General features: G+C 40.8%; 1 protein-coding gene across 1 annotated transcript in view; it reads right to left on the bottom strand.

Annotated features, from left to right (window-relative positions):
- The window catches only part of LOC126334544 (lysosomal acid glucosylceramidase-like), a 127305-nt gene that overhangs the window by 56740 nt on the left and 44132 nt on the right, over positions 1 to 26433 (bottom strand). Inside the window, exons 3-4 of the mRNA XM_049996909.1 lie at positions 15257 to 15398; positions 953 to 1115 (exon numbers count right to left, since the gene is read on the bottom strand). Of these exons, the coding sequence (XP_049852866.1) occupies positions 953 to 1115; positions 15257 to 15398 (305 nt within the window). The remainder of the gene's footprint in view (positions 1 to 952; positions 1116 to 15256; positions 15399 to 26433) is intronic.

Here is a 26433-nt window from a genome sequence, read left to right as displayed (position 1 = left end):
CTTGCGGTAGCTTTGTCGCTTCCTGCACACAGGATCCGGGATTCGATTCCCGGTGGGGTCAGGGATTTTTCCCTGCCTCCAGATGACTGAGTGTTGTTGTGTTGTCTTCATCATCATTCATCCCCATTACGGTCTGAGGAAGGCAATGGCAAACCACCTCCGCTACCACCTTACCTATTCGGCGGTGTGTGTCTCCCGCATCGTTCCCTACGCTCCTCGGAGTATGGGACCTCATCATCATAGTGGCATCGTCAAATAATGGCTTCAGTATATTAGGACATGTTTTCAAAAGAAAAGTTGAAGATGGTCATTACAGACATAAGCCGGTAGCTTGGTTAAAAAAAATTGTGACCATACACGTGAATTAAAGGAAATTTATTCTGTATTCGGGTCTGTTGAATTCGCGACCATGTCGCAGCTTGTGGATCCATTTATGCCTCGCACATCGAATAGCAGCAATGATACATGCAAAAGGAGGTCCAAGAGCGTGCTAATAAAAATGGTCTCTCAGGTATTTGCATAATTTCACTCATTCTTTACCATCTTTTTTGTACTATGGCATTTGAATTCAGTGCGATATACCTCTATTTTTTTCGTGGACTACAGTAGCTAATATAATTGCGATGACGGGCCTTCACTTCCACCATACGTGGGAAGTAGTGAATTGCTAATACCACTCGCAAATAACTATGAAAGGAGGTCTGCTTACATTTCGAAAAATAAAGTGATTTCACTTATTGAGCTAACAAGTCCATAATATCAAAAGAAACACAAACGCTTTACTTGATCTTTCTCACAATATCAATGCGTTCATTTCGTTTTTAAATTTCGTACGGTAAGAGATAAATGAGTTAATGTAGGAACAGGTATTGATATAATATCCGCTGATGATGTGTGCTGCTGAGGTCGTCTTCTCCGATGTATAGTGGAGGTACATAAGTCAGTGAATTACCTTGTACTCGGTGTCCTCCGGCTGGAGGGTAAAGTTCTTTAGAGACAGGTCAGGCTCCTCGCTGTCGTCGTACGTGTATCCGCGAGTCGAGAAGTCAGTGGCTCCCATGGGCAGGCGCACCAGCGAGTACTGTGAGCTGCCTTCGCTGCTTCCGAAGTAACTCCTGCAACACAGCGCCGCCTGTCAACACACCCGCCAGCAGACCGACGCGCCCACCGCCGTGTTGTACCACGTGACTGGCGATAAAGCACACTACGAATGGCAAGTTGTGCTAAAAATATCCAGTCACCAGCCCTCTTACACAACTCACTTGAGTAACTACCAATAAATATCAACTCTACACATAACTACGTAGGCTATCGCAGCCAGTGTCGAGTGATTAACATTCCTTTATGTAAATTGTAGACTGAAGCGGGAGAAAGGAAAAGAAAGAAAAGGAACTACTGATGTCCACTGTATCGGGACTTTTAATCAGTGCCGACGACCGGCATTAGAATCCGAAATGCTCTGCTGCGCCAGACGGTCACAGTATTTACAACAATTACACGGACTTTCTCGGCACGCCTCCAGGCCGACCCCCACTCCCACCCACCCCCACCTATCCGCAGTCCCCGCCCATGCCCATCACGCTCGCTACTTTGAGATTCCCACAGGAGGTCAAATGTAAGAGTGTGTCTGCACCGAAGGTGGTGGATTCATTGCCCATCGAGTCGAAACAACTGTATCACTGTGTGGTCTCTCTTGTTTTAAGACATGTTCTTAACAAGACATCATTCATTCATATCAAATTCTTTAGTAGGTTTTACCACACTATTGTATAAAATAATTTATAATCTATTTTGGCCGTATTGCAACGGTCTTTCTCAGGGCAACACTGGTTTTACAGGACGAAACATGCCGCAGTTTAATGCTATTAGTCGCTGTCAGCACCTCATATTTCTGGAATTTTACTGGCTGTACACTGTAATAGGCTACTCACGACTAGAGGGTTCGAAGGAGTTTATTCGTGCAAATTGGGGCTTGTTGATGATTGGTGTGTGCAAATCAGCGCTTGGCTTCTGTAGGAATGTTTTACTCCTGATGTGCGCGGGAATACACTGAGAGTTCCTCTGTAGATTTCAGGTTGTCGCGTCGATGCCCTGTGAGACTTCTGCCCTGGGACCACTCACAGCTCGTAGAACTGTGTTAGTCGGCAGCCAGAATCCCAGATTTTGTATCCATCCTCGTTATTAATGTTGTGAGGCTGTTTAAGAATTTAAGTAATCTCTTTTTTTGTGTTGGCAAGTCCATGACTCTTAGGCCAGATCACGAGCTTCTTGGAACATGATAGGTTGTTCACACTCACGGTGGTGGCCTGCCATTGCGAATTCGTCGCACATACCCTTCATGTTCTGCTACTCGTGTGCTGAGTGGTCTCCCCACATCACCTATATAGGCAGCTCTCCACTCACAAAATAGCACCTATTCTCCTGGAGATATTTAGGTTATTCACTGCATTCCTGATGGAACCTATTATGATGTGAATCCTGCGGCTGGTGTAGAAAATTAATTTGAAACCGCATCGGCAAAGGACGTTGCCAAGTCACTCACAGAGCTTCTTTGCCTTGCCTTCTTCTTTTGCGTCGTTCATACTGTCCTTGGCTGCCTTACTTATAATGTAGTTATCACAAATGTGTGGTGTAGCTTGCTCAGTTCTTCTGTGATATTAGCATCACTTCTCTTAGAGATACAGGCAGCCAGATCATACAGAACACAGTACTTCTAAGCTGGGTGGTCGTGGTGGTGGTGGCTCTCCGCATTCAAGTACCGATTTCTGTGGGTTGGCATCCTATACACTTTGTGTCCCAGTTTGCCATTGGCTGTTCAATAGAACTCCACATCCAAAAATTGTAAGCCACTATTGTTTTTAGTTTTGTGTATGAACTGTATGTACAGGCTGTTGGAGTGCCGAAAGAGGTTTCCCAACACCGCTTCCCAGTGTGGCCTTATAACGGATGTGTCGTCCACATGCCATAGCTAACACTGGGGCCATAACAGTGCAGAAGCTAGGGCCGCTTGATCCAAAGCTTCCTTGAGGGTGTCCGCAGTGACTGGAGAGAGACGGCAGCCCATTACCACTCCATCTAATTGTCCACAACGTTTTCCCCACCAGATGAAGTACGTTACTGACAGACATAGGGGTACCACATCACTGATATTAGATGAGATCTACTCTTGTAGAATGCGAATCGTCTTGTCTATAGGCATGATGGTGAAGAGAGACTTAATATAAAAAATAGCCTTTGTTTCAGTTGACTGTGTCTCCTTTCACTTAATCATTTTCATAAACTGGGTAGAATCCTTCGTGTAAGGGTATGTTTGGACCACAAGGTGATGCAATTTCAGTGCCAGATGTATCGCTATGTAGGAAGTTGGTAACTCAAATTCGTTCACTACAGGCAGAGTGGAAAAACTTCCTTATGATGTTAACATAGTCCATAAATTTCGTTCACTATAGGCAGAGTGGAAAAACTTCCTTATGGAGTTTATGGATGATTAAAATTCTTGTGGCTGTTGTACCGCTTCACTGTTATTTGAGTGAACACAGTCCATAAATTCTTCGAGGTACTCGAATTTTGATCATGATTCTCTTGGCTACGAGGACCTTCGTATTCTCGACTATCCTTGGCTTCAGATCCCTCTTATCACTCCTTAGTTAAACATACGTAGTTACGTCAGAGATATGTATTGGCAAGAAATTCATCGTCAGTGCGGAATTGCGAACACGGAATTGCAGGGGAAGAGGAAAGTAAAACTGCTGAATGGTCTTGTGTTCCTCAAAAGCTGTCGAGATAACAATGTTGTCTGAAATTCATCAGGATACAGCCACAAATTGATGCTAGAAAAGGTAGAACAGTTTACTATGGAGTCAGTCACGCTCCACTAAAGGAAAGGATACAACATCTCCAGAGCTTCATAGACTGCAACAAGAATCAACTGTGCAGCATCATAGTTATCTTCCTATCACCGGAATAACATCGACAGGATAACTTGCAAGTGTGGAAAAACATGTCGTCAGCAGTCAGCAGAAAAAGTTTGAGGACCAGACAGGAAACGAACGACAAACTTATCCAAGCCTGTGTACAGCCCATTCAGTGGTAAACATCTCGACGAAAATGATCAGTGAGGCAGTGACGTCAGTTCTGTCCAAACAGTTAAACATTGCAGTTACGGCCACAAAAAATGCTAGATATCAGAACATTCAGTCTGTGGAGGTGTCACTCCATCAAGTACCACGAATGGAAGCAGAAAACATGAGGCAGGGAACAGTAGAATCTTACAAGAAGCAGACCCACCCAGACATAATATTAGACATGAAGGAAGACAGGCTCAGGAATGACAAGGATATTGTGACCTTCTGTGAAGGCACAGGAAACGCTACGGTTGTGATGTCACCTCTGAATGTGAAAAGAAAATGGACGAGCTGCTGAGCGACCCAATTTATAGAGAACTAAGGAGTTATTCGACAACAAGATTAGTCAAAAATACGAAGCATCTCATAAACGACTCGAAATTTATCCTGGCACAGCCAAGTGATTCATCATCAAAGTTCCTGTACCTCCTACAATTTATGGAACGCTTAAATCCAATAAAAAGGGTTTTCTACTAAGATCTGTTGTGAAGGGAATAGATTCACCTACCTATTACTTAGCGAAACATCTGGCACTTAAATTAAGTCACCCCGTGGGACAAACCGAATTGTGAACAAGCTATCGTACTTGAGAAAGTCAGTGTACTGGCAGAAGAGTCGTTGACGCGCCAGCACAAAATACGAGAAGCGACCGAAATTACTAAGCAGCCTGACAACATTAACAGAGAGGGTAGCTACAAACTGCGAACTTCAAGGCAGCCAGCTACCACAAGGTGGCAGCCAGCTACCACAGTCGAAAGGCTGCGAGTGGTCGCGGGCCAAAGGCCTCACGGGGCAAGGACGCGACAGCATAAACAAACAGCTGTAGAGGAACTTTTGGTCTATTTCCACGCACACCAGGTAGAAATCCTGCGAAACACTGATTTGCAGTTGCCAATCGTCAACAAGACGGCAGTCCATGGACGGCCTCGTTTCTACCCTCTCATCACGATGCGCCTATCTAGAGTCAATAAAGTTCCATTCGCAAGACGTATTGACACCGACTTGTCTCCACTAAATAGGGGCAAGTTTCCTCCTGAAAAACTAGTCTTACGCTGAGGAAGGACGTTGTAATATGGTCGAAACGTCGTTTTCATTGTTTGCTAGCGAACCCGACTGTGCTTCGCAATTACTAAATCGGTATGCGAATTGAATATACATCCTAAATTCCTTACCCCCCCCCCTCCCTCCCTCCCTCTCTCTCTCTGTACACCTTCTCGTCGTCCCTCTCTCTCTGTACATCTCCTCCTCCTCCTCCTCCTCCTCCTCCTCCCATGTCAGAGCATAACCTCCCCCTTCCTCTCTGTTCTCCCCCCCTCTCTGTATTCGTTTTCGTGGGATTCGTGTAAAAAAGTATAGTAAAAGGCTCAACAACTTTTCGTAATTTTCAGAAGTAACATTTCCCTTTTATACATTACATACATATTTATAAACGTCACTGTCAAACTCATTTTTTTGTTTTGAAACCATGTGAGAGCGGAACTGTCAAACTGAACACAACAATTTATATTTTCTTTTTCGTATGAAAAATGCCGTTACCCTGTACAATTACGAACACTGCAAAGACAAAAATCAACCAAATACGCCTAGCCATTCTTAAGTGATGTCATATATGCGGCAAATGATGTTAATTTTCGACTTTTTCTTTCATACAAACGTTGAATACAACCCCCTTCCCCCCCTAAAAAAATATCAATAATCAGTCACATCGCTCAAGCCGTTCTCATATGACGGTCTTTCATACATGCGGCAATTGATTCTTATTTACATAAAATATTTTATTACAGTGACGCGGTACAACAGCCAGAAGAATTTTAATCGTCCATAAACTGTAAATTCCAACAGCCTCTCTACCAGCTTGACCTTACCCCGCAGCCCTGTCGCGACCTCCGCCTATTGCGGCTGAGTGCTTCACTTTTCTGCCCTCTCGGTGAGGCAAGTTCTTGTCGGTTCTCTTGATCGAACTGAAAATTTCCCTAGAGCACTGCTGTACAGTCGTTAAGAAATTGAACTCCCACGTTGCACAGAAGGAATTAAAATTCCCTCCAAGCCACCCAGATTGAAATTTTGTAGTTATGCGTTTCGCAGTTTTTGCTACTGCGCATACCGGAAACTATTTCCTGTATTTACCTGAAAAATACGGAAATGACTTAAAAATCGCTCAATTTGTCTATAAGTAAAACATGAGACAGATAAAGCAACATTTAACGCGCCTCACTTGCTGTACAAGATTTAGAGCATTATTCAAACAAGTGTCAAATGTTTCTTTAATCTGTTTTCTTCCTTGCTTCTAGACAAATCATTTCACAAAGCATTGGACCGATATTATTCATCTCACTTGTTTCCCTAGAACTTTCTGTTCTTGAAATGTTCTAAATTTAGTATTTGATTATTAGAAAACACATTTTGACAGTTAAATATCACACCAATACAGCTTTGAATCCCCAAATATTTGTCCCTTGAAAAGATAAATTTTTGTATCTGCTGTTCTCAAAATTTAGCCATTTTAAAAATCAAGTCAAATATCTCACCATTGTGGCTTTTTTACTACCTAAATAGCTACGTCATGAACTATACAGAAGATAGCTACACCTTGGAGAGATGAACCTGAGATTCCATTTACAGAGCTAGGAGCACCTGTTTGAGATACATGCCAGATTTATCTCTAATCATTAATTAAGTTTTTCTACGCTGATTACTTTCAAGCAAATACTCCCATTTTGCAGAACTGGAACTGATGTTGGTCAATGTTAGTGTCATTTGTTAGTGTCCCACTCTTTTCATTTTTTGATTTGTAAGTTGCTCTCCCCGGTGAAAATCTCTCAAAAGTTGAAGACTATTTGGAACCGCATGGAAAATATGAACACTAAAGCTTTGCAACGGCAAGAAACAACTCATGTTAAAAAAGCAATATTAGAAAAATATCATATTGGACAATCGATGATCTTTACCAGTCCCTATGTACCACAGGGAAAGACAAAAAGAAAAATTCGAGTTAAGAATCGTATCAAGTGACGTCACTTGTTAACGTTAAGTTACAGCTTCCAACTCGCGCCACGGCAGTTCACGTAAGCCGTGTCTGTCCTTTTAAAGTAATCAAAGAGGAACTGCCTACATTTCCAGCAGCATCTTCAGAAGGAGGGAGGGGGTTGCCTGAGAAAAAGGGAAAGAAGCTAAAATAAGGCAAGAAAAACAGAACATTCTCACAGTTATTACGACACATCGTTGTGCACTTAGCCCGCGAGCAGGAATAATAAACAAACAACAAGATTTCCTCTCCTTTACGGCACTATATGGGAACATTTCCAGCGCCAACCATTTATCGTAGGACGAAATGGAGGAAAAAAAGAAGACCTGTCGTAATAATTCTGCTATGCTGTTGCAGGGTAGCAGAGGCCCTCAAGGTAGGCCCTCTAACAAATGGCACATTGTTTATCCGGTAACCGGCCCGAACAATGTCAGTCCATCAGTGGACACTAAGGTTGTATTGTGATGGCTCGGCAATGAAGAACAAAGCCCGATGGTTACTAGATAATTTCGACAAGTTACAACTTACGATGGTAAACGAGGTAAGGTTCAGCGACACGAAGGGACAATATGAGTTGCTACAATCAGCACGTAGAAGATTACAGAGGCAGCTACGCCAACGCAGACGCAGAGTGCCTAGGAAAGATAAAAAAGGCATCCAGAGAACTGTAGACCTACACACCACGCAGCTCTACAGCGTGGAAAAGCAGGTGGTGAACAATACCAGATAGGTACTCTAAGAAGCCTGTTTGTATGTTGGTAGCGCTATAGACTGTGTTAATATCGCTGACAGGACTCTGCGCCCTCAGCAAGAGATTCTGTGGTTTGGCGGACTAGCAGTTAGTGAGTGGATAGAGAAGTGTATGGACATGTTTTTCTTAGTGGAGACTCTGTGTTGATACGACACGCAATGTTAAGTGAGATGAAATTTCTTACACTAAAATATGCAAGGAAAGGTATGATAATGGATGTATGGTTGTTAATGTTTGGATAGTGGAATTATTGACAACTATATAATTTTTGGAACCGGATGTCACATGAATAAGGTAAATTTTTCTAAATACATTGTTTGCTCTGCAACTTTTTTTTTTTGCTAATCATGTGCTTCCTAGTAGTTGGAGTCTGTAGTAGTTAGGATCCTTTTGTTTAGCTCGCTATTGTTACTACTTGTTGTAATTGCTGTTGTTCGTGTTATGAAGATTTTCTGTGAGGTAGGTGACTTATGAAGAAGAATGGGGTTCCCACTATCGGGATTCATGATTGAAATGAGCTTAAGTAATTTACAGAATTGGAGGTAGTTTCATATTTATTTAATTTCATATTTTTTTGGATTTGTATTCTTGTTAGAATTTCTTGCAATTCAGCGCTATTCTTTTGATTTAATTACTGGAACTCATGTTATCAATGTATAGCAGTCAGATTGCGCTGGGCTTGTATATTGTTGGTAATTAAGGAATAGGTTAACTTTGAGTTGTTCTTGTCTGGGAAAATTCTATAGCATTAAAAAGTTAATTTCAGTACTTGGTTGCAACGCTAATGCCCTAATTCGGGCATCAACAGATACTACTAATCACGACTTGGGCATGCTTAGATAGAGTTTGGATAGTGCAGATAAACAATTAATGATTGCAAAACTACTCGGCACCCTCTCTGATAGCATTATTGGCACACGTATAGAAACCACTGAACTACAGAAAGCAACATTACTCACTGTTCACACTCGTTTAACACTGATATTACTATCTCTGGATAAATTCCTGTAAGGGTTACGTAAAATTCAAGCAGAGTTACCCCCACTATTTTGGTTAATAATAGCAGTAGAGGAACAATTTTTGTCGCTATACTATCGTATGGCAAATGTCACGAGGACACAGGAGCGTATCCGGCTGAAAATTCATAGATAAATATCATTAACTTGCAAAGTCTACAGATTTAATTGTTATCCCCTCGATACTCGCCCAGTAGCCTGGAACACTTTGCGAAAACTTAAATACCTGAAAGTACACGACGTACTAGTGATTCCAGGCAGACAGCTCCACGCACATGCCTTCCACTCAAAATTTACTGCGCTGTCCAACTGTGATAGTGAACATCTGCCCTACCTAGCGGGTGCATACTGTCCTCATGTCGTGTGTGTGCAACTTGTTCTACTATTACAAATATTCTAAAGAGATAATCACAGACAAAACCAAATTCTTCCAAAGAGTATGTCTCCATTGGCTACACTCTGTGGCAGATCCGTTGATTATTATGCTTACTTGCTGTGAGAAAGGACCTTACAGCGGTACACATCACATAAAATTACAGAGTGAATAGCACTTGATGTGATATTTCCGGATGAACTGTTCAGTTACCTGACAGCATCAATGGAATCACCGACCTAAGCGAAAGAGTATATATATTAATTAGAGATCATAATCACCGAAAATCTGACTTACTTCAATAACACTTTAGACATGACCCTGCTCCCACCTGTAGATGAGATGTTAGCCACAGAATTAGCCGCATATCTAAGGTACACGTTTTAGGCCACATAAAAGTTTATCGAAGAGAACATCACCACCAACTCGTAATTATAGGAACTTCAGGGTCATCTATTACATGATTTTATCGGTAATAGGCGTTGGTTTTATTTATAATACGTATAGCTACAGGGTAGGTTCATTCGGATTGTTTTCAACATTCCGCCCCTGTCAACCTCCAACATAGTGGCTCAAACATGTAATAGTAACACCAACGACGAACGATCTGCAAAGGACGGAACTGTGAGTGGAAACTCGTTCCACACAGGGTAAATATCTGAAAATAAATTAGTGCTATGTTACAGCCAGGTTTCAACGAAAATCCACATTTTTTGTGAGGAGGTCGGTTTTGCAATGGGATGGCCCGTAGCAGAGCTTGGATGTAAGAACAGCGCACCAAGCAGACATTTGCCACCGGTGAACTTTGCCTTGTTTGATCAGCACCCCTCAGCAGAAACAGTAAGATGCTACTGTGACACCATTCCGGGTATCAATGCTCTGGGACCAGCCTTTGAGACGTCATCTGGCTTGACCGACTTCCATGTGCTGATACCTACAGCCGATTACAACAACCGCCCCAGACATTGCCTCTGTTGCTGATATTTCGGCGTGACGCAAAAAACATACTTACCAACGAATGCCGTTTGCTGCATCATTTGTACTACTTTATTAATACGTTTTACCATACTCCATATGACTTCGCTGGCCTACTACGTTTGTCGTTTTCACTGTGCCTCTCGGCAGCCTTCCTAACACTTTTTAAATTTAACCTTATTACATCTCCATGCTTCAATCTGGCAGACGCTAGTACAGGTAAATTTTCCTTTATTTTATCCACTGCAAGCAGAATTTTTACAACTAGAACCAGTTGTAATGTTGTCGATACATTAGGAGGGTCATTTAGGATTTCTGCAAAGTGATGTATATATAAGAGTCCCATGTCTGGTGGCACCATTCGCTATGAAATCTACATATTTACCAAGCTCTTTCGTGGTGCACCCAAAGGGATTAGATTATGGGTAATATGACTAAATAGAAAATGTCTTTATACCTGTGTTATGCAGACCGCACTTCCAAACTACTAATATTAGCTGTGGACAATTTTCTGAGGAAAACCTATTAACAAAAACAATTTTATGCAAAACATTATTCAGAAATGCTCAACCAGCAGACTGACTAGTAGCTTTCCTCAAGAGCTTGAGTGAGAGATATTTGTAAGCCAACTCAAACATGACAAAAAAAATGAACTTGAGTAATTCTTGCAAAAGGGCCAAATAAATCTACCGCAGCATGTTCTCATATTCTTGAGAGAACGATACGAAATAAATTTTCATGAGAGGCTTCGCCCTCTGACAAAATTTTCATGAAATCAAAATTTTACAAAATACTTTCTCCATGTTTAGAAACTAGCATTTCTCATGAAGCTTGTAAATGCATTCCTTTGGCCCAAAGTGTGCACAACTCCCGTGATATACCAAATCAGTCTTATAACTAAATCGTCAATAGCGCATTCAACAGAATTTGAATTATTTGTATCTCTTCTCCTAAGCAAAATCATATGTTTCATCAGGTAAAACTAGTCTATTTAATTGTAACTTTGTTATGACCTATTTCTCCTTCACCTCTCTCAGTGACAGATCTTTATTCTGTACGTTTGCATTATTCTAATAGTGAACGCATAATGAAATGATCAAATGCTGCATTTTTCGAATACGAGGCACTGAAATTACTTTCATTACGATCATCTTTGTTGCCATTATTCAAGCCTGTAGAAGGCCTTGGAAATGCATCAGCAATGACACTATCTTTGTCAGAAACATAATAATAGTGAATTTGAAATATTGTAAATACAGCGGTTACCTTAGCCAGGTGATGTGTTAACTATGTACTCAGAGAAAGTTCGAACGCATGGTCATCCGTATAGCCCTTGATCGCTTGAACAGACAAATAATATCTGAATTTCACAAAACCTCACACAGCACCCAGGGCTTCAAGCTCAGTGACCGAATAGTTGGGTTCACACTTAGTGAGCACCTGGCTTGCAAAAGCAATGTTATGATGCTCCGTTACTCCACGCACTTCTAATTGTTCTGAGAACTCAGCACCATTATCTGTCTTAGAACTGTCTGATCCCAAACAAAAATATCTGTTCAGAACAAGATGTGACGTAAGTGGATCCTCCAAAAGAATCTGTTACAGAACTTTAAATTCTTCTTGTGCTTCGGCATCCCAGTTACAAAGAGTGTTTTTACCCATCAGTGCACAAACTCGTGGTGTAGACAAAGTGTTCAAACCAACAAATATCTGATAGAGATTAATAAATGACAGATATACATGACTGTCATTTCTCGCAATGGGAGGAGGAAGAAAACGAAATCGTCTCACTCTTATATGGATGCTGTTACCATGTGTCCAAGAATCACCTGTTTGCCGATGAATTCTGAATTCTCTAGCTTCAAAGTGACACCACACTCTTTGCATACACTGAATAGCTTGTCCAATATCTTATTACGTTTTTACCAGCTATACTCAGCATTCAATTTATCGTCAATGAAAGTAGTCAATGTCTTTCTCAAGTGATTCAAAAAAGGCTCAAGTCATTACTGTTTTGAAGAAGGGTCGTCGAACAGACGCACAAATCTATACAAAACTATAGACCTCTCTCTCTGATGGTCGGACTTTTGTAAAATTGTGGAACACGTTTTATGCTCGCGTATCGTGGCGTTTCTGGTGACTGAAAATCTCCTCTTCAGGAATCTACATGGGTTTAGAAAACAACGATCGTGTGAAACCTATCTCGCTCTTCTCCTTCACCAAACCCTGACAGAAGCAGATATCGGCACCCAGCTAGATGCCGGTGTCGAGTACAGTTCGTATTGCCGGCTTAGGAAGAAAATATGAACATATGGAATATCTGAACAACAGTGAGACTGCATCGATGAGTTTCTAGCATGTAGAACACAGCACAACATTTGCAATGGAGAGGGGGCCTTCAGATAAAATTAGCTTCGACAGTTCCCAAGTGAGTGTTATAGGATCGTTACTTTACACAGTTTATATAAACGATCTAGTAGATAACGTTTAAATTTCTTTGAAGGTTTTCCACAGATGATCTTGCTGTATACAGAGACGTCTTGACGCTGGAAGATTGTAGCATCATGCAGGAGGACTTACAGAGGGTTGATGCTTAGTGAAGGGAGTCGCAATTGACTCTCAACATAAACAAATGTAATGTATTACGAATACATAGACAGAAAGACCTCTTTACTGTGTGATTACAGGATTGCAGAACAATCAATGGAAGCAGTCATTTTCCTAAAATGTCTAGGAGTATTCGTACCAAGCAATTTGAAGCCGTAGGCCCACATAAAATCAATTGTGAGTAAGGCAGATGACAGACTGAGATTCATTAGAAGAATCTTTAGGAAATGTAGCCTATCAACAAAGGAAATAGCATAGAAAGCACTCACTGTACCATCACTTGAATATTACACAACAGTCTGTGATCTCAGACAGGCTGGGAGAGTATATAGAGAAGATCGGAAGAAGAGCAGCACGTTTCGTTACAGGTTCATTTAGTAAGAGCAAAAACGTCACAGAGGTGTTCTGCCAAATCCAGTGGCAAATGCTGCAAGAGAGGGGTAGAGAATCACAGTGTGATCTAGCATTTGAGATTGTTGTTCCTGGACAAGTCGACTAATACATTGCTTCCTCCTACATATATATCAAAAGAAGTCCACAAAGACAATGTTAGAGAGATTCGAGCTTATATACAAGCTTAACAGCAATTCTTCTTCCCAGCAACGACAGCCAGTAAGAACAGAGAAAGGAGGGAATTGAGTCAGGTACACAAAGTACCCTTTGACACGTGCTGAAAGTTTGCTTGTGGGGTATGGGTGTAGATGAAGTTGTAGCACACTGAAGAATAGGATCATAGTACATGAAACATATTTTCTATCATTACCACGTCTGCCGCCTCTGCAGTCACCTTGACTCCATATTTCCTGTAAAGTGTGATAAACTGTATAAAAAACTGTATAAAAATGAACCACACTCACAACAGGTTTATACTCAAAGGACAACTCCAATTTGATGGGAAATTTAAGACACTGGTTCGAACTCTTCTTCTGAAGCACACATTCATCAAACCTCAACTTCAATGCAGCATCATTACTCTTCACTCTCCACCATAACCCAATTTCATCACTGCATGATGTATCAGTAAAAAGTCAGCCCTTATAACTGTGTCAGTATCCAACCTTGACACAATCACAAAACTTGCAGAAAACCTATAACCTTGACAAATGAACTGAATATAAACTTGCCACTTCACCTCTGCACTTCTCCCAATAACTGCCCTTTTAACCTTAGACCAATGAAGGGAAAGAACAGTCCATCAACCTGCACCTCCACAACTCTAAAATTCAGATTCATTCAACACAGGAACCTGCCTACCTATGTCCAGAACACAAGACAGAATAGCTCCATTATTAATTATTCGTAGCACTGGAGTCACAAAAGAATTTATGTTTACGTCTCTCAGTAAGTAGAGTTTCGGTGCTAAATTCAAAATTCAACATGTTCAGTTGTTCGCATCTGTTGATCGTCTTGTTTGCAACACCAAAATCGCCTGCCATCAGCAGCTGTAAATGACATGGGTGCAGGGTCCCCAAGTGAATGTTGTTCAATGGATTGCCTGATCGAACTCCCAACAATTTGTGGACTTGAATCTCTGTTATTGCATGACCATCACTACCATTTCCTATACACATCGATTGTGACAGAACTGTTTACCATTCCACCTACCTCCGTCTCTCTCAAAATTATTACTTTTATCGTGATTGGGTTCTCGTTCTTAATGCCTCCATTTAACATTTCCATACCCATCACGATGCAAACTACACAGCTCACAATCATAATTTCCATTCCTCTGTGGCATCAGATCTGGGTAAGAGAACTGCCACTCTCACCCTGAACATTATCATCCCTGCTGTCATAGGGTAAGTAAATCTAAACATGATACAAAATCACAAAATTCGAGTCTATTTTTTAAAAGCAAAAGCATAGCAATTAGGACAAAAATTGCAAATGTTAGTATAACCCACTTTGAAATGATATGGTATTAATTTGACTGTAATTATTTAATATGATATTATTCATCCAAAGACAACTGCAGAAATTTCCTGATCTGTTTTTCCCTTGTTTAACATATATACCTGTACCATTTCCTCTGTCACAGCGATTGTGAAAGAACTGTTTACCATTTCCTCTATATCTGTCTTTCTTAAAATTATTACTTTTATATATATGTACATACAAGAAATAGGGGCAAATTAACTGAGTACTGTGAGGTTTGTCAACAAATGTGCTGAGTGATATTTGAATGTAGCTTTATATGTAAGTAGTGACAGTTCTTCACTTGTAAAAATACAGTGGTGTTTAACCACCTACTCTTTTATTTCCATCTATTTCTATATCTGGTGTAAACATGATATTGTCACCAGTCTAACAAGAACTTGAGTGTCCCCTGTCAGGTAACACATTACGTCTGAAACAAGCAGTGAGTGTGGGTGATGTTGACCTCACCTGAGGAGGTGCTGCTGGGTGGCCGAACTGAGCGCCCTGATGTTGATGGCTGTAGAGTCCGTCATGGCACCGCCAAAGCCCAGCATCTGCTGGAACTGATGGCTCGTGTCCACCCGCAGGCGAGCCACTCCAGACTGGAGCTCTGTAGTCATGCAAAAATTTAGTTAGCATATGTCACAGCAGAGCTTGTATGATCTTGTACATAAGATGCAATTTACATAAATTACAAATATCACAAATTTTCTTATGTACAGGGTGTTACAAAAAGGTACGACCAAACTTTCAGGAAACATTCCTCACACACAAATAAAGAAAAGATGTTATGCAGATATGTGTCCGGAAACGCTTAATTTCCATGTTAGAGCTTAGTTTAGTTTCGTCAGTATGTACTGTACTTCCTCGATTCACCAGATGGCCCAATTGAAGGAAGGTAATGTTGACCTCGGGGCCTGTGTTGACATACGACTCATTGCTCTACAGTACTAGCATCAAGCACATCAGTACATAGCATCAACAGGTTAGTGTTCATCACGACCGTGGTTTTGCAGTCAGTGCAATGTTTACAAATGCGGAGTTGGCAGATGCCCATTTGATGTATGGATTAGCACGGGGCAATAGCCGTGGCGCGGTACGTTTGTATCAAGACAGATTTCCAGAACAAAGGTGTCCCGACAAGAAGACGTTCGAAGCAATTGATCGGCGTCTTAGAGAGCACGGAACATTCCAGCGTATGACTCACGACTGGGGAAGACCTAGAACGACGAGGACACCTGCAATGGACGAGGAAATTCTTCGTGCAGTTGACGATAACTCTAATGTCAGCGTCAGGGAAGTTGCTGCTGTACAAGGTACATTACAAATTACCATCTCCAGCAGTTTATGTACCAGGGTGAGCAAGGGCAACTAGCAGTAACTTAGTCTGGTGACTACTTTTGTTCCTTTAGGTTTCTGATTTCATTAGATCGATGAGAAATCATGAGAGTGACTTAATTGCATATTTTCAGAAGTTAAGCAGGAACTACAAGTAGATAGAATCAAAACTGGGAACCTTTCCCAGCCTTATTTCTTTCAGAGCGGCAGTAATGTATGCACTAGAAACCGGCTGAAATAAGGCGAGTTCCAATCAGATAACGATTACAGGATTTTCTGAGTATTTTCTCGTTTTATGTAGATTGTGTGATTAAGCTTTATGGAGCTCTAGAATTTATCAGGATGTTATTCGCGATCGAGTCCGACGATAATTTACTTTTTCATGGCGGAAATCAAAGTTTTTCAGCCCAAAATTGCTCTACACCCAATACTTCCTTCCTTCCCTGCCATACTTCGTAGAGGGTGCAATTACTGGGACGATTATGACAGGTCAGGAGATTTTCCATATCCTTATATTCGTCCTAGTCTGTCATCATGTTCGCCTATAAGGCACAGATCGACATTCACTGGTGCTCTGCCCGTTCTGATGCCGCTGAGGCTCCTCCACATCTTTCATCGCTATTTCTGCTTCCATAATGGGGGGCAGTGGTTTGGAGGCTCAGTCAGTTCTTTTTTCAGGAATGCCTTGCAGGATTTAAGTTACGCTGTTCGACCGAAAGCTCCAAAGAAGGAGTGACGTTCATTCAAGGAATGCTTAAAGTTCTCTGTACGTTTTCGAGCAAATAATCGGATGCTGAAATCTGTAAGTGGCATGATACAGTTAAATTCAAATTTCATTGTCTAAATGTTTTATTTATTTAAACAGTATCAAGCGAAAACCGACAGAATAAAATGACCTATCTTGTACAAAAGAGGAGTGTTGAGGAAACCTTTATAATTATGTCAAGAAGCACAGGTGTAGTGTCTGTGATAAATCTTCTTTGGAAGGAGAGAGTATTCGGTGAAAAATTAAGAATTTTACGAAAAATAAAGTATAGAGATGAATGTAAGTTATAAATGTATTGACTATGACATTCTAAGGGTATTAGAACATGTAATTCAGATAATCAAGATGAAATCATAAATTAGGAAATCAACTATGGGTTTTCGACCGCTAGTCTTTTGGACGACCTTCGTATGAGCACCACAAGAGAGAAAGGAACGGAAAACCATAACAGTTGGAGTTGATCCTTGACAGTTTGCGTGTCGTAGAGTGCAATGTCTGGTGATCTGATTTTTAAGCAATAACAATTCGGAGTGAAAGTGCTCAACATTTGGTGTGCCAGAGGTTTATGGTTCATAAAGTCGCCTCCAGTTTATTTAGTCTCGGAAATTACGAACATTGGACAGATTTTTTATGATGGAATATGGAGCCATGATACAGCAAGTTAACATGGCTACCGCAAGTGGTTGGTAATTATCAATTAATTCCACCACAGGATACACGAAGAGCCTGTCCAAATTTTCATACAGCAAGCATTAACTTCAACACAGATATGACTGCAACGAATCGGGCAACACATTTTAATATTAACCGTTTGTAGCAGTGTATCAGAGTGTTAAAGTCAACCCCAAGGTTTGTCAAAGTTCTAATATAGTTTTACAAAAAGTGTTTGTTAGAATAGTTGTCCCAAAGTCATATACAGATCCAGAGTTCCCTGTCCATTTTGTTAAATGTAAATTCTGTGCTACTTTGTACGGTTCGAAATGGTTCAAATAGCTCTGAGCACTATGGCTCTCCACATTTGAGGTCATCAGTCCCCTAGAACTTAGAACTACTTAAACCTACCTAACCTAAGGACATCAAACACATCCATGCTCGAGGCAGAATTTGAACCTGCAACCATAGTAGTCGCACGGTTCCGGATTGAAGCGCCTAGAACCGCTCGGTCACAGTGGACGGCACTTTGTATGGTAAAAAGATCGTTATGTTACGACATTCTTACAGTGTCTTATAAAAGTAACTTCTAATAATAATTGTTTACTTATAAGTTGAAGAGACAAGAAGTGAAGCTGCTCTCATATATCACTGTAAAATTTAATTTAATTTCATTTCATAGCTTTAAATTTGCTTTATCAGAATATTAACTTTATGTAATTATTCAGAGTAAAGATGGCGGCTATTAAGCCACATAAGAACATTTCAGTCTGCTTCCATCTTGTTTGCAAGAAAAATTGCCACAAAAGTCGCTAAAGTACATTTACTTCTAGCACTTTTAAAGATAAACTGAAATAAAGTATTGAATTTGATCCTTCAGAATTGGCGACCGAATCAGTCTTTGTAGATATATTTTTTTTTCATTAGATCCGTCATTGGTAACTGCCGGTTGTTTGCCATAGCGTTGCGGATAAAACCAAATCCAGATAGACCAACCCTGAAAATCGAACCCCATTACCCACACCACGCTATGGAGAGAACTTTATAACATAAATAGGTGCCTTACTAGTAATAGTATTCTGGTAGGTGACACATGTCAAAATTTGTGTTAGAAACTGTTGTTAATGTTAGAAAAACCAATGTCATGTTGTGCAGTGCAATGAAAATGCTCTACTGTGCGAACTAAAAGCTGTATTTTCCTGAGGAGCTGCACTACACGCGGTTCGGTGATGTGAAATACAAAGGAAAATCAGTTGTACGAGAAATCGGCGGGTCCGGTTACACATGGCGACCGTGGCAGGACTTTTAGGTCTTTTCTGTGCATGAGAACCGAAATAAAAGAATTTCATGATAAAAGTCCATGTCACCATCTTACAAGCTAGCACAGCAAAGATAGTTTTTCACAGTATAACAGCGTCTTTAAGATTTTGTTAGAGTTCTTGTGAGACAGAAAAACGTTTTAGTAAATATGGCTAGTTCTATCTATGATCCAAAAACGGCGAAAATCAAAATGGAGCAGGATAGTGTTAGCAGTGAGACAGTACTTGCTGGTGGAGCATGGGTGGTTGGAAAGAGAGACGCAAATGGCCAACACATGCCATCACTGGCGGCTAGTGAGAGTGCAATTGACATTATGCGACCGTTGAGCGAGTCAACACCGGTACTGAAGAAAGTAGAAAAAGGAACTACATTTTCTTGTCAGCAGTATGATGATACGAAGGAAATAGTATGGGTACATTATCAATAACCTACCTCTGAATTAATGAAAATCTTGCGAAAAGTGTCTAAGAATACATTGACAATGAGTCAAAGTATGGGAGTGATACAGTCCAATATTACGAGTCAATTTCAATCAGATATTAAAAATGAGAGTAACAAGATTGCACCACACACTCTGATCAAGATTTGAAAGTTGGAAAAAAAACTGAGACAAGAATTTTAGAGCTAGATGACAACCTAACAGGTAAAATAGGAACGAATTCGACCATTCTTAGCGCGCAGAGTCAGACAATAACTGAACTCAGTTCTTCTACTTCGTCAGTAAAAAAATGACTTCACAAAAGTAAAAAAACGAAGTAGATAGTATGAATGAAAGACTTGATACTGAATTGCAAAGAGTGGAAGAGGGTGTAGAATCACTAGTGGTAACAACATTGCAGAAACTGGTACTTGTAATAACGACTAAGATTACAGACGAAACGAAAGCAGACATCATGGCACTTAAAAATACTGCTACGAAAGTACTAAAAGTATAGGAAATGAAACCACACAAATGCGTAATGAAATAGAATCTTCATGTATCGAGTTCCAAAGTAAAGCGAGTAGTACTCCATTCATGAAGCAAAAATCTGAATTATTGAGCAACGAGGAAAAATGCAGTCACAAACGAAACAAGGAGGTTGGCGTCAGGTCGTTTTCATAAAGAATTGTGAATGGGTGTCACACAAGATAAGGAAGGATAACGAAAAGAGAAATTTGTCAACAGGTGAGATGACAAGCACTTCAAGACGTGGGTTTTGAACCTTGATACGTCGAATTAGACATTTTACCTATCTTTGTGGGTATACTTTTGTTTCAGTGGATCTGTCTTAAGGTACGGCTATGTAGGGGTGCAGATAAAAACAAATCCAGGTAGACCATATAAAGTTTTGTGTGTATAATAACTTGTGTGGCTTGCCAATCCTGAATATAGAATCCCATTATTCGCACCTCGCTTTGGAGAGAAGTTTTAAATATAGATAGGTGCTTGTTAATAACAGTATTCTATTGGGTGACATGTGTCAAAATTTTTGTTAGAGACTAATTTTAATGTTAGAAAAACAGTTGAATGTTGAGCAGTTTAATGAAAATACTCTACTGTACAAACTAAAAAGCTGTATTTTTATGACAAGCGACACGTAGCCAGAGTGGGAAGGACGAAGGTTTTCCTTTTTTTTTAAGACAGTCCCGGCAGGTAGTGGTATACGAGCGGGGTTGCAGGGTTTGTAAACCCGACCGCTAAATGGATTCACTTCCCTAGCGTTCCCAACACTACAGAATGATACAGAAATTATTCTGCGCATTATGTTTTCAATAGTAAGCAATGTTAGCGGGTCATCCAGCTAAATATTGTCACGTTTGTAGTTCAAAATCATCCCTTTCCCTGCTGCGTAACGTTAGAAACGGTTTCATTACAAGCGATTCGCACATCTGAAATACAAAGGCGACTTGCACACATGTGTAATCTTCGGGTTTGGTTACAATCCAGCCACTGTGTATAGGTTATCGAGCCCTGCTACGTTACGTTAGAAACGGTTTGATTACACGCGATTCGCATATCTGAGATACAAAGGCAACTTGGTCACACGTAGAATCACCGGGTTTGGTTACAATCCAGCCACTTTGTATAGGTTATCGAGCTGCATGGGTCTCATGCAGCCAGCTATATTTCGACATATTTCCTTTAAGCTTTTGGCGTGTACAGATATGGACCACACAAGGCAAGCATATTCCACAGTGGAGAAGCTCAGTGCCTAGAGCGGTGGTTCTCAGCAACTTCAGCCTACTTCCCCATTTGCTGTTAGCAAGATTTCTCAGCACATATTTAGTTGCTGCGACTTTGTGTCGAGTCTTTTTGTAGTTATGCCTGTGCATCAGTGACCAGACCAGTGCGACATCCAGGTATGTCGGTTTATCTGTTTGATGATATATTGTTAGTTTAACAGGTGAAGAGCATGCTGCCACTCAGTCGGAGCAGTAAATAACGGGATTTCCCCTCTTGATCGTGAGAGGTTCGGTGGTTCCGGGGTTTCCAGTCATCTGGCACACTTCACTGTGCCCAGGCTATTCAGACCGTCGTCTCTAACTTCCCTGCCTTTAGCTGGTTATATAGATGTAAGGCAGCCACGCCATGCTGATAATGTGACTTGATATTATCCATTTCAAGGATATGAGGTATAGATTGTTATAACGTAACTCTGCAACCCTAGCACAGTGTCGTGAAACAGCATCGAGAAGGCGCTGACCCACACGCATGAGGGAAGAGAGGGTAGTGCCACACCTCCAGGAAGACAGAGTTCAGTGCTCTCTGTCAACACTGACTTAAGCAGTCGCCCATCATTGGTCGGGTCCAGTCCGGTCACAGATATCGACAGCATCAATACTGAATGACATGAAGACGATACTTAGCCTGTGTTTTGCGAATAATTGCATTTAGGAGCAACAGGAAGCATGTTAAGCCACCTCATAACGAGAATTTAAGTTATGGTTGTTTCCTTTTTAGAAATAAAGTGTTCTATTAATCTGCAAGTGTTATGTATAGATCATTTTGGATCCCTGCCAGCTGTTGTCAAAACTTCTCTCCTTCCTTGTTCGCGTTAGTGCTGACTTCCATAGTAGTCAACACAACAGTAACACTAACTAATCAATACAACAGTAACACTAACTAATGGTAGCATTCAACCGTTTTCTGTCCTACACACGACTCAACAATACGTATAGAGAGACAGTGGTCTCATCGTCAGGTTGTCAAACAAAGTTCACGTGGTTTTTAGTGTTTTAACATCATGGTTCAAATGGCTCTGAGCACTATGCGACTTAACATCTGTGGTCATCAGTCGCCTAGAACTTAGAACTAATTAAACCTAACTAACCTAAGGACATCACACACATCCATGCCCGAGGCAGGATTCGAACCTGCGACCGTAGCAGTCGCGCGGTTCCGTACTGAGCGCCTAGAACCGCGAGACCACCGCGGCCGGCTTTAACATCATGAGCTAAGTTTGACAATCTGGTGACGAGAGCACTGTCTCTGTAAACGTTTTGAGTCGTGTGTAGGATATAAAAGCATTTAATACTACCATTTATTATAGACAGTGTGAATTTTACGATTTGCATGCACATATAATTTGGGAGATGTCTAGTGTGAGTTGAGTGAGAAAGTAGGTCGCATGGCAAGTGATGGTTCGTGGATTCTGGAGTGGTACTGAGGTATACAGAATACTGACTGAAGAAGACCCACATCGCTTGGTTTTTTTCTTTCCATTTGTTTTCTGCACTTTTTGGCAGATCTCACAGTGACGTTCATACATCTCTGACCACTTCAGTACAACATCCGGATATGTCAGTTTGCAGCTAATTATCTTATTTGTGTAGCATCTTTCTTATGAACTACGTTTGGTGTTTCCTTCCAAGTACAAAAATTAGTAATTTTTGTGCATTTCCAATACATAAACACCCTACATATAGATACCCATGTGAGGAAATTGATCCTATTAAATTGAGTCTGCAAAAAATGTAATGTTTGAAACCTGTTTATTGGAAATCACCCTATAGGCTAATGTTAACAAAAATTAAAGCACTTTAAAGGTGAATTGTAAATTTGTTGAATTGAATACAATTCATAATATTAATACTAACTTGCCTTTTTCTTTTTCTGGTAAATATTTCCGCTTTCATGATGTCATTCAGAAGCGCTCCACTACCTCTGATTTACAAGGTATAGCTGAATAAATTAAGACTCCGCCACAGGTACTGCAAGGGCCTCTTTGAAGAGGGTCAAACTGGGGTTGGACAGGCATTGCATCTGGAACTACCTACTGATACAACAAGTACTGTCGCCATCGCATTGATCAGTTACCATGTAGACCGGCGCAGTAGGGCGACCAGAGTTGTGACATCATCGATGCAGCAGAAAGGCAGACTCTCTGTGGCATGGGCGATCTGACTGCTTCACATTCAAGCAGTCACTCTGCTGTGCCTTATGTAGTAGGCATCGGTACCTTGTTATAACAAGGATACACCAAGCTCATATAAATATTACTAATTTCTATACAGAAGTACACAGTCTGACAGCCATCACGTCCTACACTGGCGTGCGAGTCTGCACAGATGAATTAACCCTGGACTCTGCCACTCTACCCTTGGTCCATTTGTTCGTGCTGTGTCCGTTCCTGCTGGCTTATCGCTTTCTAACCAGCGGGCCACCTGCTGGAGTACTTCTGCCACTGCTTGCTTCCAACCCTCTCTGTCCTGGGCGGTGCAGCCTTTCAGCCACCTTTCCAAGTGTGGGCAAAATCCCGGAGGTCCGCCACTGCTCGCACAGGTAGGCACTGCTGCTGAGAGCTTCCTCCTCCACTCTAGACACATGATGTGATTAGCACACCCCTGCGTGCGCTGTCCCAAGTCACATGGCTGCTGGGCTGCCAGTAGCCTGTTAGGCTGTCCTCATGAGCTGCCGTCTGCTGATGGAGTCAGCATCCTTGCCGAGTGGCTGTCGTCATCACTTCATCACCTGAGCGACGCCGCTGGTGGCCAGAGACAGCAAGCCACACGTTTACCGCAGCATCATATCGTCGCGATGTACAGTTTACACTTTGAGAGTGTTGGGTTCTCCTAACATCGGCACGACTGTTGTAGTTTGTGGGGCAATAATGAACGTTTCAACAATGCTGTTTTCATGACGAAACATCGGACAACTATGCGTCCCCTCGCCACTCACGGCTGCTCCCCTCAGCGTGGTGAACTACTGGCTTCCACATCCCTGACAACCCAATTCTACCACCCACCATAGAGGCCAGCCAAGCCCCGGCCTCTATGGAAGATGTTCTGCAAGATAATACCGAGGACATAGAGGGAATTTAGAAATTCTGTTGTCACCTCTACGATTTTGTGTTGTTTCATCATAGTGTTAACGGATTTAAATATTTTATCTTCCCCTGGAACCATATTCTGTAATCGCTGATTTGTTTGTTTAACTACTTCATTTTAGTCGTTAGAATTATTCTCTCATGCAACTATTCTTTGTGTACCTAGCTTTATTCCGCAAACAGATATGCTATGCCGCTTTGTTGTTCCTCTTTCCTCACTAGGTCGCACAACTTATTGTTTAAGACGATTATGACAGACTGCAGAACATTCTTAAATAATCGAGAACCTTCAAAACATTCGAGAATATTCTCAAAAACTCAAAAACACTCCAAAGTCTCATTTCTCCTCAACCACAACAGCTACCACCGCATAACCACTAGAGTGCACAGTAGCACCAGACACAGATATCAGTGCTCGTCACTAAGTGATTTTGGAAGTATCTACAATTTCACCCACAACTGAGTACTGAATATCTGAGGTGAAATAACAGTCTACAATACTTAAGAAGTAGAAATGAAATGAGAGGAAGAATATTAATTAAAGAATTCGTAGGACAGATACTAGTAAGGTGTCATTATGGAAGTTGTGTTGGAGTTCAAATCCCTCACGTATTGAAAATTAAGAGTCACTTGTGTATGACTAGAAACAGTAACTATCGTATACGAGGTTTCATCTAAACTTAAGTAAATTTCCATAATGGCACTAATAAAAAAACTAGTTTGTGAAGTAATAATGACTGTGAGTTCGAACTGAAGTTTCTTAAGGACTAGCTTAGCGCCCTCAAGTAGACTGTATGACCTTCAGAGATTTTTTTATTTCTTTTTTATTTTATCAGATTTTATGTTGTTCACAAATTTAACACCTTTTAAGCTTTCCACACTAATTAAGGCCATATAAGCATGGTTTTCTCCGAAAGTACTTCTGACGGAAGAGTGATTCTGATAGCTGGAGTCCAAATCTTTTTTTAATCATGCCTCTTGCCTTTTTGTGGAGACATTCCCATAGAAAATTTCATCCCTTAACAAATATTTCTTTATGTCTAATCGAGAAGTGAAACACCAATTCCCATAAATTTAGCTTTAAATTTTTTTAGTGTAGCGAATTTTTTTTTAATTTTCTTGCCCTATTACACTCCCTTAGGAGTTTTATTTCCAGAAGCAGTGAAACACGTATATTTTTATTTCTAACCGAGAATTCGAATGCCACTTTTCATAGATGTAGCCTTAAGAATCCGTTAGTAGTTCTAAAGTAATTATTTATTTTTATAAAGACTTTCGCCCACTTTTTTAGCCCCTTAGAGACTGAATTTCCAAACCTGCTGAAACACATATTTTTTATTTTATGACTGAGATATCAAATACCAGTTTTCGTAGTTCTAGCTTCAAATTTCCCTCAGTAGTGGCAGACTTCCAAAAAGCCTTTCATCCCCTATTTCACCCCTTAGGAGGGGAAATTCAGACAATTCCTTCTTAAATGAAGGTGAGCCTGTCAGTAAGTCAGGGCATTGTCTTTTATAAACAGAGTTGAATCTTACGCCTAACGAACAGCAACTATAATTATAAGTGTTCCTTCTCAATTACTTAATTACTGGACATCAACTGGACAACGAACATTTCATTAACTTGTATTAAAAGGTTTGAACAGGGACATGGCATTGGCACTAAGCAGATGGTCGATTTTAACCTTCCTTTTTTACGGTAACAGAGTACTTCAACCAAATAAAATAATTTCCCATTGCCTTTACTTAAATTTACGACCGTTAATTACCATCAACAACAGCCACAGGGAATGGGAGCTTATTAGTTCCTCGCTGTGTTCATCCCAGCACAACAGCCACACTATGCGTGACCAGCTGTTAAATACGACTTCGTTTGCTAATTGCTAACCGCTAGTTCTCGGACTTGAAAAACGTTACTGTTCTTCATTCCTATTCCAAGTCGTGTTTATTGAATCAGAGGCGCTTTTAACTAAAGGATGCATTACTACACTACCGTTAAGCACTTCATATTACCATTTAGAAATCATTATAGTTAAAAGAATAAATAATTGTCATACACCCGTGTTTAAACACAGGATTGTTAACAAATATGAATATGTACTTCATATCGTAATGAAGAATGAAAGCTGAGTTTTGCCATTTCAGGTTTTTTTTCCTGAACGTACTCTTATTGATAGTCAGACTTCTGGTATTCTAGAGTAAAGGTGTAGTCAACATTGAAAACGATAAAAGGAAACAGGTGATACTGGGCACGCAACATCTGAG

The sequence above is a fragment of the Schistocerca gregaria genome, chromosome 2 (genome assembly GCF_023897955.1).
Source record: "Schistocerca gregaria isolate iqSchGreg1 chromosome 2, iqSchGreg1.2, whole genome shotgun sequence".
Classification (NCBI taxonomy): Eukaryota; Metazoa; Arthropoda; class Insecta; order Orthoptera; family Acrididae; genus Schistocerca; species Schistocerca gregaria.
This window is presented reverse-complemented; position numbering and strand designations above follow the sequence as displayed.